The sequence below is a fragment of the Trichogramma pretiosum genome, unplaced genomic scaffold, assembly GCF_000599845.2.
Source record: "Trichogramma pretiosum strain Unisexual culture from Peru unplaced genomic scaffold, Tpre_2.0 scaffold91, whole genome shotgun sequence".
Classification (NCBI taxonomy): Eukaryota; Metazoa; Arthropoda; class Insecta; order Hymenoptera; family Trichogrammatidae; genus Trichogramma; species Trichogramma pretiosum.
In genome coordinates, this window is record NW_019640791.1 from 371460 (window position 1) to 387674 (window position 16215).

Below are 16215 nucleotides of genomic sequence, written 5' to 3' on the forward strand. Positions count from 1 at the left end.
TATATCGATTTATGTGCGTTTTCATTGCAATTCAATTATTTATTGTTAAAAGTTCATTTGTGAAATAAATTAATTTTTGTATTTTTTAGATTTACATGCTAATCATGTACTATAATTACAATGAATTGTCAATAGCTTTACAACAAAACTTCAAATTTAATTGTCAAAAAATTGTTTAACGTGTTGTGTTATACTGCGTTGTTTTAAACTCACTTCTTTGTAATTTTTTTGTCTCATTTCGGACTTATGTGATAATCTGGTTTGAGATGTTTATTCCAATATTTTCACATCCTTCAACATATGTGTATATATTTAATGTTTCGAGGTAAATTATTAGAATTGCTTGTGTATATTTTCATTACTTTCAAATTATTTATTTTTGAAAATTCATTTGTATAAAAATTAATTAAAATTATTTTTTATACAAATCAAGCTTGAATTTTTACAGATGATACATGTTAATCATGTACTAACTACAATTATTAGTCAATAGTTTTAAAACAAAATTTCAAATTTAATTATCATAAAATTATTAGCCCTCTTTTTTTCATTTATTTCTATCTCAAATATCTATCTTATAGTTAAAGACTTAAATTTCGGAGAGCTGTTCAAGTGACAACACACCTTAAAACTATCTACAATTGTTGCTTTTTACATTCGTTTTAATGTACAACATCCATTAGGGTAATTTTTACCCTTCACTTCGTTTCGGGCTGTTCTTCCGAATTGACATTTTTATCGACGGCCGCGAAGCAGATGTTCAATAAATCTCGGCTCGGCAATTGATCGATGATCGTTTCACAGCACTCGATCGGCAGCCGATATCGAATCAGCTCCAGGTAAGAGATCACTGCCCAGGGCCGTAAAAATTTTCTCAACATTTTCTTGGCAATCGCTCGGGCGCAAATCTCTCGAAATCTCAGAGTAATCGTGCGAACATTGATCGAGCACAAGTAATCGTAGCAGTCCTGATACGTGAGCTGTTTCCACGCCTCTTTGAGGCGCATTTGGTCCAGGTCGCGGATCGACAGACTCGGCTTGATCATCATATTTTCGTCACTCGTGGAAGACAGCAAACTGACATCGTACTGATCGTTTTTAAGATCGTCGAGTATTTTGAGCTCGGTGAAATATTTCATGATCCTTAGGGCCTGGCTTCGGTCGAAATCGTAATCTCTGTTTTCTACACACTCCATGATGGCCAGAGCGCCGATTATTTGCGTAAATTTACTCTCAAAAGTCAGAATGCATCCGGCCCATCGTCTACGGCGCCCATCGAAGTGGCTATCGGTGGGCCAAACGAGGCGGGCGCCGTGATCCAACAGAGCGGCGACAATATTCGGATAGAAATTCGCCAGGGCATACTCGATGGGTGTCCGATTTGACTCGTCCTTGGCATCGACTTGCACCGTCCGATGGTTCGCATCGCAGATCTCGAAGAGTAACTCCGCGAAGCCGTGATCCTTAACTAGTTCCTGGGAAATGACGTGCAGAGCCGTCGATCCCTCCTGATCGGCCACATTAGGATCGACGCCTGCCCTTAGTAGCCATTCGACCTTCGTCCTTTCGTGGTATCTCAGAGCCCAGTTCAACAATATTCGACCAGATTTATCCTGGGCATCGACTTCCACTGCCTGTTGCGTGTCGTTGCAGTGCTTGACGAATGAATTGAAGATCCAATCATCTGCTCCACACATCCAATTCCAAAAAATAAGATTGACGGGTGACATTCCCTCGTTGTTGCGCAGGTTCGGATTAGCGCCTCTACTCAGTAGCCACTTGAACCATTTTTGGTTTTGGTGCCGTTCGAGTACGTAGTGTAACGCAGTGCAACCCCGTCGGTCCTGATGATTGACCGGGTACGTCTGGCACCTTTTTCTCCTGCAAAACCGGTTAATGGTCTTTAAAAGTACTTCCATAAGGTCCTTTTCGCCCTTCGAAAAAATCGTGAGCAGAGGGATTTCTCCTTTTGCATTGGCCAAACCCACATCGGCGCCTCTTAACAGCAGTAACTCGACCGTCTTCTTGATTTCCCTTCCATATTCCAGAATCAAGTGCAATGCAGTGTTACCCTTATTGTCCTTGGCATTGACCCACTCCCTCTGCTTCCTGTAGTCATTGATCTTGAATAACGACTTGACCAAGTCGTGATCTCCCCCGTACTTTTGGCAAATAATATGGAGAGGCGTTTGTCCCTGCTCGTTGGCCAAACCCACATCGGCGCCTTTTTCCAGCAGTAATTCGACCGTCTTCTCGCTTTCCCGTCCATATTCCACAACCAAGTGCAATGCAGTGTTACCCTTATTGTCCTGGGCATTGATCCGCATACCCTGCCGCATCTTGCGCTTGATCTCGAATAACGATTTGACCCAGTCGTGATCTCTTCCGTATTTGTGGCAAATAAGATGGAGAGGCGTTTGTCCCTGCTCGTTGGCCAAACCCACATCGGCGCCTCTTGCCAGCAGTAATTCGACTGTCTCCTTGATTTCCCTTCCATATTCCAGAATCAAGTGCAATGCAGTGTTACCCTTATTGTCCTTGGCATTGACACGCATCCTCTGCCGCGTGTCGTTCTTGAACAACAATTCGACCAAGTCGTGATCTCCTTCGTACTTCTGGCAAACGAGATGGAGAGGCGTTTGTCGCTGCTCGTTGAACAAACACACATTGGCCCCTCGTTTAAGCAGTAATTTTGCCATCTCCTTTTCGCCTTGTAACGTAGCCATGAGCAGTGGCGTATTATTACTTCGATCTTGACAATTGATATTCTGTCTCGAGGCGAGGAACTGCTCGGCAATGTCTATGAAGCCATACGCGCAGGCCACATGGAAATGTGTTATGCGGTTGTGACCGAAATAATTAAATCGAAAGTCGTATATTTTAAAAAGTTCACGGACTGTCTCGCGTGCGTTAATGGTAGGTAAACAAGAACCCACATAAACCAGTGGCGTGAGGCGATGCAATATTGGCTTGTTTATTCTATCAAACTGGGGCTCGTCTCTGTAGCCCGTCCTAATCACGAAAGCAATAATTTCTTTTCCTTCGCTCTCACATTGTCCCGTGAAAATAATTTCTACCGCATCGACGAGGAGCTGATTAATTTTTCTTTGATCAAAAAAGTCGCGGAGATTCGGAAGTTCGCTCGTCCAATCGCCGATGAACGAGACGAGTTGGCGGATAAATTCACGACGCTTATTTTTGTCATTCCAATCATTGGCCTCTTCGCGTAGCCTCTTGAACGTTGTTAATTTGTCGGACGAGGACATCGTATCAGCGAGCTCGCACTACACTAAGTCACTCACGAGGCGAGGGTATTTTTTACTTTTTTTTCACAAGAATCACTGGCTGCGGTAGACGCGAATTTCGCTGGTGTTACTTAGCGGCGATTTGATCGGCACTCGACACAGAACGACATTCGGCGGGAGACTGCTCGAAATCGTGTAGAACCGAGCGCCTATACGAGCGAACAATGTAAACATATCGAGTCGAAGCTTGATATTATTTTCGGCTAAATATGAATTAAAAATTATAATATTCTTGACGGAACGACAGCGCGTGAAATGTAAAAAGTAACGATTCATTTCGTTGATTTTTACGAAAATTATTTTCTTCAATGCCGCCTATTTTATTTATATATGTGTTGATAAATTAAATATCTGATTTGACAAGGATTCAAGTTTTTTGTTATTTGCCTTTGCGAGTTTTTACGACTCAGAGAAAATGTAGTCATTTGTTATAAAAATTGCCTTTGTAAAGTGATGCTCAATTGAAGAAATGTACCTAGTGTTAAAAATCAAAGACAACCGATTACGGCATCGTATCGCAAAATTGATAGCATACTTGTGTATCTTCGTCTTCGATTTAAAATGCAAAATACTCTTGATTTATAACAAAGATAATAATGAATAAAAGTAAATGGAAATTGGCCGTTGACACATGTGTACTTATAAACGGCTCATAAGGTCAATGTGGGTATTTTCGCTCAACTTTGAATTAAATTTTTACGTGAATTAAAAAATTAATACCAGTATTTAAATAATATATTTATGTTAAACATGCTCAGCTCAATACGACCAATTAAAAAAGAAATTTTTTGTGTTAAATTAGATCTTTAATATTAAATTATTGAGCGAATATAGAGACATGAGCAAAAATGCTCACATTGGCCTTACACTTATGTGGTGCGAGTTTCAAGCTTCCGCCTACTTTAAACAAATACACGCGATTGATTATGAAAGCTGTTTACGAAACCGAATTACAGTCGAGACGATCTCCTCGCAAACGTCGAAAAAGTAGAGTATCCATAACTCACAAAACATTATATTGCCTACAAAAAGCGCACAAGTAGTCGTTATTATGTTTCAATGAAATTAATAAAAATCTTTGACGTATGTATACTGAGTTAAAACATTCCCGTAAAGACAATCGCTGGAGAGACCATCCACGCTCGCTCGACTTTCCGTCTATTCAAAACAAAGCAGTGTAAATAGTCCAGGCCCCAGCTTCGCAATGGTCAAAAAAAATTTTTTAGTCGAGTTTTTTACACATTCCCATGTAAAATTGCCCGCTGAATCCGAATTTGCATGTTGCCAGGCCCAAAAACGTGCCCAAAATTGTTTAAACAAATTTTTTTAAACAAATGGTCAAAATTTATGTTTTTTGACCTGACAGTATATTTTTTAAGTTAATTGGATCATTTTAAAGAGAAAAGGTCTCTTGACATTTTTCTCTAAAGTTGATAGATTTCGAGTTATTCAATATTTTATGTTGCAAAAAACTCGAAAATGTCCAACTTCGACATTGAAAAAATTTGTGAAAAACGTAAAATTTAGATGTTGCCATAGCGTTTTCTTACACTTCAAACATCCCTTTATAAAGTCCCGAAGCGTTTTAGACGATAAAATTGATGAAAATTTCAAGCGCAAGTTGCGGGAGCAATGCGTATGGCTAACCATACCGTCAAACTCGCTGATTTAAAAGTTGATAACAAACAGGTTTTCAACAATTTTATCGTCTAAAGCGCTTCGGGACTTTATAAAGGGATGTTTGAAGTGTAAGAAAACGCCATGGCAACATCAAAATTTTACGTTTTTCACAAATTTTTTCAATGTCGAAGTTGGCCATTTTCGAGTTTTTTGCAACATAAAATGTTGAATAACTCGAAATCTATCAACTTTAGAGAAAAATGTCAAGAGACCTTTTCTCTTTAAAATGATCCAATTAACTCAAAAAAATGTACTGCCAGGTCGAAAAACATTAATTTTGACCATTTGTTTAAAAAAATTTGTTTAAACAATTTTGGGCACGTTTTTGGGCCTGGCAACATGCAAATTCGGATTCAGCGGGCAATTTTACATGGGAATGTTTAAAAAACTCGACTAAAAAAATTTTTTTGACCATTGCGAAGCTGGGGCCTGGACTAAAAGATAAACGCTGCGAAATGATCATCGGATTTTTCTCTCCGTGTTGTGAAAAACGATCGAGCGCGATAATCGACGGAATAAGCATCGAACTTACTCAGAGACGGAGTTTTTCGCGCCCTGCGACATGTAGCGACATGTGTCGAGAGCTTGCCCCCACTTTATAGCTTCTGCTGCAGTGGCGACTCCTTGACCCGCACACATGTCTTTGCAACGTCTTTGTGTAGCGTCGTGCATATGCTATCGGTCTCGCTCGTGCTGTGCGTGTTGGTGCATGCAAACAAACGAAATATATCTCACTCTTTATCATATAGATCGTACAGAGTGTGTAAATGAGCATTACTAGTTACAAAGTCGAATCGCAAACAAGATCGCATCGACTGTAGAAAGTGGTTCTCGAGATAAAAAAATTATTTCAAATTTCAAGTGGTCGTTGTGTTTTTGTGTGAGTGCGTAGCAAAATGGCCGACGACAACCAAAATTGTTCAAGCAAATTGAAAAATATGCACGAGGAGGTGGCGTATCAGAAGATCGAAGAAAAGAGTCACGAATTTCTTCGTAAGCTGTATCCGTTCATCAGAGATTATCAAGGCCAACTTCCAAATCTCAAAGACATTTTTCAGCCCGGTGCAATCGATTGGCTTCTCGCAGAGTCCATAACGTCTGCTAACAGCGGAGTTGAAGCAGAATCTCTGATCGACTTTCTGATTAGAACTGGCTACAAAGACGAGCCCAAAGTCGACAAAGATGGAAAGCCTTTGCTGCATCGCACCACAGCACTGACTCTTACGGCTAGAGACTGGTTCTCTTATTGGGATGTTGTTGTACCTGGTCTGTTTAAAATATACGACAGGTTCGACGCGAACTACATCGACGAAGATGGATACACGCATTTTCACACGGCCTGCAAATTTGGTTGTGAAGACGTCGTTGAGAAATTCCTCGAGCTCGGTCAGGATCCCAATTGCATCGTAACAGAAACAGGCGATTCGCCGGTACACCTGGCTCTGGTGGGCGTCGAAACGGGGGTCGTCAAATTATTGCTAAAACACGGCGCAAATCCAAATTTAGTCGATGCAGAGGGTCGGACGCCTCTGCACATTATTTGCGAGGATGGCTGCGACAGTGACTTGATAAAAGCGATACTTGAACTCAGTAGCGACAAATATCAGCCGGTGCAAGTCGACGCCCGGGACAAGCTAGGTAACACGCCGTTACACTTGGCTCTGGCGTGGGCCGCGTGGGGTGGTGACCAGTTCATCGAACGTCAGCTGAGATATGGCGCGATCCGAACTCGGCCAATGAGGAAGGATCGACGCCTCTACACGTTAGTAGTCAGAAATGTTACCATGACCATGGCGCGTTGAAGGTATTCTTCGAGATTATTAACGAAAAACAACAGCTGGTGCAGATCGATGCTCGAGACAAGTTGGGCCGGACACCGCTACAGTTGGCCGTGGCAAATCTCAATCCAATTTTGGTCGATGTGCTTTTAGATCATGGCGCCGATATAACTAGTTTCTTTTTTCCTGCCGAGAGTTACTTTGGCGCGAGTTTTCACCAGAAAGACGATGACTATTTTGATCATTCTAAATTGAGACTAGCGTCAGGTGCTTTGAGATGCGTCGAAAATCTTGAGAAAAGAGGATACGAATTAGATCGAGGCGACACTCTAACGATCATGAAATTTTTCGCCAAGTACGGATTGTTTAAAAAGTCGACGGATTTTGAAAAATGTTGGTACAACGACGAGAAGTTTGCTATCGAAGCGAAAAAAATAACGATAAAAGATGAAGATCCTAATTTTTCGCTATTTGATCTGATCCGGTTACGGCCCGAAGAAGCGGCGAAACGACTCACGTATGCGGACTACTTCAAATTCTTGCTTCGAGGCGATTTAAATAACCGTGCCAAATGCTTAATTAAGACATGCGCTGTGCATCTGTGTGAGATGGTGTCGAGAGGATTCTTCCGGAGCTGGGCACTGGATCTTTTCTTGGAGTTGACACGACACCAGCTGCCAATCCTTTGTTGTGAAATGATCATTGGGCAGCTGATGAATGAAGATTTGTGTAATGTTTGCTTGGCGGCTGCAGACGGAAGCTCGTGATGTGCAGTTAATTTTTATTTAGTACTTTTTAATATCTGGTGTCATTAAATTTTGTAGATTTTACATATCAATCGAATAAATTATTTGAAAAAAAAATTAATTCATTAATTTACTTAGATATTATTTTTAGTATTATGATATCATTTCAGCTTTGTTGACTGAAAATCAAGAAGATTCACATTTGGCAGCTGTTCTCATTTAGCTGCTTATTTATCTATTAAATTTTATTTTTGCAATTTTTTATACGAAGTACAATATAATGTACTGGTAAGACGTAAAATAATCTATAGACACCGCAAATCACTTTTTTTCACATAATAATAATGCAATACGTCAAAAAAAGCGAGCGAGCCTGGCTATATTATTTAGAGTCTTTCGAGCGCGCTGTGGTCGGTGATCTTGAGTACCGAGTCAGCCAAGAGTCTACTCTATCGCATGTGCTGCGGCGGCCACAGACAGTTTGTGTAGTATCTCGATTCTCGAGCTCGAGCGCAGTGCTTGTTGCGACGTGTTACCTGTATCATTGTCAGACTGCAGATGCTGTAAATACCTCGAGTACGACGTTACGGCGCCGCAGTGCAAACGATATAAAGATCGCCTCGACTGCAGCAAGTGATTCTCAAGAAAAAAAATAAATATTTCGAATAACGGGCGATTTTGTTTGTATAGTTGGCTCCAAACACATTGCAGAGTATACGAATGAAGGAATGGCTTATCGACAGATCGAGGAAAAAAGCCACGAATTTCTTCGTAAACTTTATCCCTTCATCAGAGATTATCAGGGCCAACTTCCGAATCTAGGAGACATTTTTCGGCCTGAGGCAATAGATTAGCTTATCAAGGAGTCATTCAAGCCTGATAATGACAGCGGGATGGAAGCAAAACCTCTTGTTGACTTTCTGATCAGCACCGGCTACAAAGACGAGCCCTAAGTCGACAAAGATGAAAAACCAGTGTTGCATCGTACCACCCCAGTGCATTATGTGTGTGAAAAATATCGTGTTGTCAATCGTATTGATATCGTGATTCGTGAGCTTTTCAAAATATTCAACAGATTCGAGGTGAATTACGCCGATGATTCGGGCTTTACACATTTCCATGTGGCCAGCGATACAGGATGTCTCGACCTCGTCGAGAAATTTCTCGAACTCGGCCAGGATCCCAATTATCTTGTGTCGGAAACAGGCGATACGCCTCTGCATGTCGCCAGAAACAAGGAGGTGGTAGAACTGTTACTGAGAAACGGCGCCGATCCACATTTAGCAAATGCAGAGGGATCGACCCTTTTGCACGTCGTTTGCAAAGATGACAAACCTCGCGATTTTGACGGCGGTGAGACGACGTTGAAGATGATATTCGATTTGTGCGACGCAAAATATCTGCTGGTGCAAATCAACGCCCAGGACAAGTTGGGCTGGACACCGTTGCAATTTGCCCTGAAATCGAGCTACAAAAATATGGTCGAACGTCTGCTGAGATATGGCGTCGATCCGAACTTGGCCAATGCTGACGGATCGACGCCTCTGCACGTTAGTAGTCAGAAATGTTACCATGACCATGACGCGTTGAAGGTATTCTTCGAGATTATTAACAAAAAACAACAGCTGGTGCAGATCGATGCTCGAGACAAGTTGGGCCGGACACCACTGCAATTAGCCGTGGCGAATCTCTTACCGGGCGTGGTCGATATACTCTTGGATCGTGGCGCTGATCTGTTGAGTTTCGTTTTTCCCACCGTGAGTTACTTTGGTGCGAGTTTTGACCAGAAAGACGATGACAATTTTGATAATTTTAAATTGAGATTAGCCTACGGCGCTATAGGCGTCATTGATGAACTAACAAATAGAGGATACGAATTGACACCAAGCAATGTCATGACGATCGTGAAATTTTTTTCCAAGTACGAATTGTTCAAGAAGCCAGCGAATCTTGGAAACTGTTGGTACGACGCGGAGGATTTCGCGATAAAAGCGAAAAAAATTATGATAAGAGACGAAGATCCGACTCTGTCGCTCTACGACGTAGTTCGATTACGACCCGAAGAGGCAGAAAAATTACTTACGTTCACGGACCACTGCAAGTTTTGGCTTTTGATAAATTGGTGGGATTTTTCCAAAAGGTTTAGAGAGGCTTGTGCTGTGCCCTTGTGCGAGATCATGTTGAGAGGATTTTCCCGGCGCTGGGCCCTGGATCCTATCTTGGAGTCGACGCGCTACCGACTGCCGATTCTCTGCTGTGAAATGATCATCGAAAATCTGACGAATGAAGATTTATGGAATATTTGCTTGGCGACGACGAGCCAAACCTAATAATGTTGATAAGCATATTTACATTTTTTTTCAAATATCTGGTTGCATATTTTCGATAATATTCTGATAAATAAATCTTTCTAAAAGTCAATTCATTAATTTACTTTCATTTCAATTTTTTGGTTTTATTTAATTTTACCTTTATGCAATAAGCACATCGGCTTTCAGCTTTCAAATGTTGCAATTACTCATTTCATAATCGTGGGAATTTCAACTTCTGCAGAGACGGAGTTTTTTGCGCGTTGCCGGCTGCGACGTGATTGAACGGCCATCTTGATTGCTGAGACTCCCTCCACTCACAGCTTCTGCTGCGGTGGCGACTGCTTGACGCGCTCACATGTCTTTGCAACGTCTTTGTGTACACTGTACAGTGTCGCGTAACTGTCTGTTCGTGTTGCTCTTTCCCCTACTTGCCTCGTTGGAGCTCGCTGCTCCCACACATGTTTACGTTTTATACTCTACTGTAGATCACACTGTGTATTAGTCAGTAAAACGTGCGACTCCATAGTAAGAACGTCGAAAAAAAATCGCATCGATTGTAGTTAGTGTATCTGTAATTAGTGATTCTCTTGAAAAAGAACGAATATTTCATTGTATAAACGATTGTGTTTTGTGTTGTGTGTGAGTGTGTAGAACAATGGCCTCTCAGAATATCGAAAATCGAAATCACCAGTTTCTCGGTGAAGTTTGTAACTTGATCAGCAATTATGAGGGTGATCTTCCAAATCTTCGAGATTTTTTTCGGCCCGAAGCAATCGATTGGATTCTCAAGGAGTCTGTAGATCGGCTTGACACCTCCATAATCGACTTTGTGATCCACACCGGTTACAAGGACGAGCCCAAAGTTGATAAAGACGGCAAGCCATTGTTACATCGAACCACACCGATACATCTTGTGCCTGACGACGAAGAAATTCTCATCGTCTCCAAACTTTTTCAAATATTCGACAGATTCGATGTGAATTACATCGACGAATATGGCCAAACACATTTCCATCTAGCCTGCCGTTTTGGCTGCGAAGATGAAGTTTTAAAATTTCTCGAGGTCGGGCAGGACCTCAATCGCATCACGGACGGAGAAGGTAATACGCCACTGCACTGGGCTCTGAAACACGATCGCAACAACGTGACCAAATTGTTGTTGAGAAACGGCGCCGACCCAAATTTAGCCAACGATGACGGACAGACTCCGCTGCACGTTATTTGCGACAACTGTTGTGACTATTCTATTGAAATGGCGAAGATGTTATTGGAGGTCAGCGATGAAAGATATCAGCCGGTGCAGATCGATGCTCGGGACAGTGGGGGTAACACACCATTGCACTTGGCTATCGACTATCACGGCTACAAAAATTTGGTCGAATTATTGCTCAAAAATGGCGCGGATCCCAATGCAACCAACAAGAAAGGATCGACTCCTTTGCACATTGTTTGCATGGATGGTTCCGAAACCTTTGACACATTGGAGATATTCTTCAAGACCAACCAAGAACTCGATCAGCTGGTGCAAGTCGACGCCCGTGACAACTCAGGCCGGACACCTCTTCAATGCGCCGTGGCAAGATTATTGCCGGATGTGATTGATTTACTCTTGGATCAAGGCGCTGATCTAACAAGTTTTGTTTTTCCTACTGCAAGTCACTTTCGCGAACATTTTCATCCGCAATGTAAAAGTTTCAAATTGAAAATAGCATCTGGTCTTCTGGCCGTCGTCGAGCGCCTCGAGAATAGAGGATACGAACTGAGCAGAAGCAACGCCCTGATGATCATGCAACTCTTCGACGAGTACGAATTGTTCTTGAATACTAATTCTGTTTTTGCAAAATGTCGGTACAATAACAAGCAAGAGAGGGAAGCGAAAAAAACCATGATAAATCCGAGTTTGTCGCTGTACGACCTGAGTCAGTTACGACCTGAAGAAACGGCAAAATTACCTACCTGTTCGGACTTCTTCAAGTTCGCGCGTGTGGATGCTCATTGGAATCCTCACAATACTCCCGGCGAGGCTTGTGTTAAACATCTGTGCGAGAAACTATCGAGAATATTTTTTCGACGCTACGCTTTGGACTCATTCTTGGAGCTGACGCGCTACCAACTGCCGATTCTTTGCTGTGAAATGATCCTCGATGACTCATTGATAAACAAAAACTTGTATCATATTTGCTTAGCGGCTGCAGGCCAAAATACCTAATGTTGATAAAAATTTTTGTAGTATTTTTCAATGTTTTCTGGTAGTCAAATAAATAAATGGAATTAATTAATTTACCTAAATTCGAAAATGAGTTTGTGTTTTTATTTCATTCGAAGAAATTTGGCATCTTAGCTGCTTTTACACAGCTCCTTATTATTATATTAGCAAAAATCATACAGTTGTAGTTTGACGAATATTACTTATTAATAATGTTTGTTAGTTTACTTTTGCTGAATGCATTATAAATATATCTGATATATTTAGATGTATCAGCAAAAGAACAATATGATAGTAAAATGTTAATCATTCTTCCGGATCCCAACAATTATTTCTTATAGTTTTTAAGTATTTTTATTTGCAAAATTAGTCAAATAAAATTGAGATTTGACCGTGCCAAGTATGCCCCACGATCTGGCCAAACGTGTCCTGCTGTGGGGCAGCGTTTAATCGATTTTTAATTAAAAACTAAAAGGATTAAAAAAATTTTATGTCGTAATTTGTTTTAGCTGCACGAGTTCTGTATTGAAAAAATAAACCATTCATGTACGACTTATATTAAATAGGCATTTAAAAGAAATTACTTAACTACCATGAACGTTTATGAAAAAAAATTATTTTCACGAGAGTTGGGCCATAGAAGCATAGACTCGTAAAAAACGATCGAGCGCGATAATCGTCGGAATTAACATCGAATATTCAGTGGCAGACTTTTTCGTGCGATGTGAATTGCGGCGATCTCGAGTGCCGAGCCTCGTGAGTCTGCCCACTTTACAGCTTCTGCCGCGGCGCCACTGCTTGGTTGCGCTCAAATGTCTTGGCAACGTCTTGATGTGTAGCGTCGTGTATCGGTCTCTCTCTCGCTTGTCTCCGTCTTACTCGCGTCGTTACTCGCGCTGTGCGTGTTGGTGCACGTCGGTCGTCTAAAGTTAAAACTTTAGTCAGTGGATTACAGTATACACACACAGTCAGTACCCGTTACGACGCCGTACACAAATATTTTCAATTTCAAGTAGTTGTGTTTTGTTGTTAATGTGTAGAACTATGGCCGACGACAACCAAAATTGTTCAAGCAAATTGAAAAATATGCACGAGGAGGTGGCGTATCAGAAGATCGAAGAAAAGAGTCACGAATTTCTTCGTAAGCTGTATCCGTTCATCAGAGATTATCAAGGCCAACTTCCAAATCTCAAAGACATTTTTCAGCCCGGTGCAATCGATTGGCTTCTCGCAGAGTCTGTAAAGTCTGCTGACAGCGAAATTGAACCAAAACCTCTGGTCGACTTTCTGATAAGAACTGGCTACAAAGACGAGCCCAAAGTCGACAAAGATGGAAAGCCTTTGCTGCATCGCACCACAGCACTGACTCTTGCGGCTAGACACTGGCTGGTCCCTTACTGGAGTATCGTGATACCTGGCCTTTTTAAAATATACGACAGGTTCGACGTGAACTACACCGACGAAGCTGGATACACGCATTTTCACACGGCCTGCAAATATGGTTATGAAGGCGTAGTTGAGAAATTCCTCGAGCTCGGTCAGGATCCCAATTGCATCGTAACAGAAACAGGTGATTCGCCGCTGCACTTGGCTCTGACCTGGGGTAGCAACAATTTGATCGAATGCCTGCTGAGAAATGGCGCCAATCCGAACTTGGCCAATGCGAAAGGAACGACCCTTATGCACATCATTTGTGCGGAAGGCGGAGACGACGCGGCGGTAAAGAAGATAGTCGAGATCAGCAACGAATTAAATCAGCCGTTTCAGGTCGACGCCCAGGACAAGCTAGGTAACACACCGTTACACTTGACTGTGTTCTGGTGTGACAAAAATTCCATCAAGTTTCTGCTGAGAAATTGCGCCGATCCAAACTTGGCCAATGAGGAAGGATCGACTTTTCTGCACGTTGTTAGCCAGAGTCGTCACGATGACTACGACGTGTTAAACGTATTCTTCGAGATCACCGACGACGTGCGGCAGTCGGTGCAGATCGATGCTCGTGACAAGTTGGGCCGGACACCGTTGCAATTAGCCGTGGCAAATCTCAATCCGAATGTGATCGATATACTCTTGGATCGTGGCGCTGATCTGTCCAGCTTCGTTTTTCCCACCGCGAGTTACTTTGGTACGAGTTTTGACCAGATAGACGATGTAGATAACTGTTATGATAATTTAAAATTAAGATTAACTTATGGTGCTGTAAGCGTCGTCGAGCGAATTAAAAATAGAGGATACGATTTTGATCGAAGCGATGTCCGAACAATCGTGAAATTTTTTTCCAAGTATGAATTGTTCGAGAAGTCAGTGGATCTTGGAAAATGTTGGCGCGACGCGGAGGATTTTGCGATACAAGCGAAAAAAATTATGATAAGAGATAAAGATCCGACTCTATCGCTCTACGACGTGGTTCGATTACGACCCGAACAGGCAGAAAAATTACTTACGTTCACGGACCACTGCAAGTTTTGGCTTTTGATAAATTGGTGGGATTTTCCCAAATGGTTTAGAGAGGCTTGTACCGGGCCCTTGTGCGAGATCATGTTGAGAAGACTTTCTCGGCGCTGGGCCCTGGATCCTATCTTGGAGTTGACACACTACCGGCTGCCAATTCTTTGCTGTGAAACGATTATCAAAAATCTGATGAATGAAGATTTATGGAATATTTGCTTGGCGGCGACGAGCCAAAACTAATAATGGTGATAAGCATACATACATTTTTTAAATATCTGGTGTTTTTCAATTTTGCAGTTTTTCTATTATATTCTGATAAATAAATCTTTCTAAAAGTCAATTCATTAATTTACTTTCATTTCAATTTTTTGGTTTTATTTAATTTTACCTTTATGTAAAAAGCACATCGGCTTTCAGCTTTCAAATGTTGCAATTACTCATTTCATAATCGTGGGAATTTAAACTTCTGCAGAGACGGAGTTTTTTGCGCGTTGCCGGCTGCGACGTGATTGAACGGCCATCTTGATTGCTGAGACTCCCTCCACTCACAGCTTCTGCGGCGGTGGCGACTGCTTGACCCGCTTACATGCCTTTGCAACGTCTTTGTGTACAGTGTCGCTCTCTCCCCTACTTGCCTCGCTCGGGTTGTGCGCACTGCTTGTTGTCAAATCGCATTCTTTCTACCTCGCTGCTTCCACAAGTGTTTACATTTTATACTCTACTGTAGCTCACACTGTGTATCGCCAAAGAAGATAGATACTTAGGTATAGAAGTGTATTTCCCCATCAAAAACTGAGGCAAGTTCTGAGCAAAGTACTGCTCCCAAGAGATGGATGGCGCCACAAGCGGGCGTCGATAAATATAGAAAAAAATATTTTTTTCTTTCCGTACCGGGATTTGAACCCGAGACTCCTGAGTGTCAGGCGAGCGGGCTAGCCACTCGACCGAACAGACATGTTCCCAATGACAACATAAGCCTCTCATTTGAACTATGCTCATACCATGATTTTGACATGCACTCGGATTATATATTTTGGCCATTATATTTTTTATTAAAAATTATTGTATAAAAATGAATATTAATTCAATATAAAATTATAAAAATAAGTTCTAAAAAATAATCAATATATTTGCGCAGTGGGTAGGTACATTATTATATAGTTCTGAACGAATTTTAGCATTAAATATACAAGATACAACAATTTTTATTCAACGAAGAATGAATATCACGCATCTTGGCAATGTTTGCAACGGTCACGCAATTCTCCGAAAATAATACATGTGTAAACATGCGAGTGAAGCGAGACTCGTGCACTGGCGCGCGCGATTTTTTCGCGCCAACATCTTCATCATAACAAAATCGATCGACGACCTCATAGCATCGTCGTGTCGCTGGACCTAATCGTATGTTTTTCTGCATTCGACTAGTTTGGGCAAGTTCGTTGTTGCGTCGAGACGTTCAATCGATTGCTCAGTAATTCGTTTGACTAAAATATTATCTAGCTTCAGTGTACTATTTTATTTCTCAGTGTTTGGGTGTGTGCATTACAATAAGTTAGTTAAATTGTTCATTAGTTTAAAGAAAATGACGAGGCATAAGTGCTGTTTTGCTGGCTGTGGCAAAACCAACGAAGAACCTGGTATCACCTTACATCGTTTTATAGTCCACATTCAGCAGACGTAAGTCAATCACATCTTTACAAAAGCTATAAATTGTAACGTTTTAATAAATTAGAA

The 16215-nt window shown here is 41.5% G+C and overlaps 3 protein-coding genes across 3 annotated transcripts; 2 read left to right on the top strand and 1 right to left on the bottom strand.

Moving 5' to 3' along the window:
• Positions 1-415: 415 nt before the first annotated feature.
• LOC106655296 (serine/threonine-protein phosphatase 6 regulatory ankyrin repeat subunit A-like) lies at positions 416-3415 on the bottom strand. Its single transcript, XM_014375622.2, has one exon. The coding sequence runs from the start codon at positions 3264-3266 to the stop codon at positions 699-701; it is 2568 nt and encodes an 855-aa protein (XP_014231108.1). The 5' UTR covers positions 3267-3415; the 3' UTR covers positions 416-698.
• A 6849-nt stretch (positions 3416-10264) lies between these two features.
• LOC111694623 (tankyrase-1-like) lies at positions 10265-12030 on the top strand. Its single transcript, XM_023463429.1, has one exon. It carries the CDS (start codon positions 10477-10479, stop codon positions 12028-12030), a length of 1554 nt encoding a protein of 517 aa, XP_023319197.1. The 5' UTR covers positions 10265-10476.
• A 1041-nt stretch (positions 12031-13071) lies between these two features.
• On the top strand, positions 13072-14718 carry LOC106655273 (tankyrase-like). Its single transcript, XM_023463432.1, has one exon. It carries the CDS (start codon positions 13072-13074, stop codon positions 14716-14718), a length of 1647 nt encoding a protein of 548 aa, XP_023319200.1.
• The last annotated feature ends 1497 nt before the right edge of the window (positions 14719-16215 follow it).

Bases quoted from the DNA above. Each gene is read 5' to 3' on its own strand.
- LOC106655273 (XM_023463432.1), top strand. From the start codon at position 13,072: ATGGCCGACGACAACCAAAATTGTTCAAGCAAATTGAAAAATATGCAC.
- LOC106655296 (XM_014375622.2), bottom strand. From the start codon at position 3,266: ATGTCCTCGTCCGACAAATTAACAACGTTCAAGAGGCTACGCGAAGAG.
- LOC111694623 (XM_023463429.1), top strand. From the start codon at position 10,477: ATGGCCTCTCAGAATATCGAAAATCGAAATCACCAGTTTCTCGGTGAA.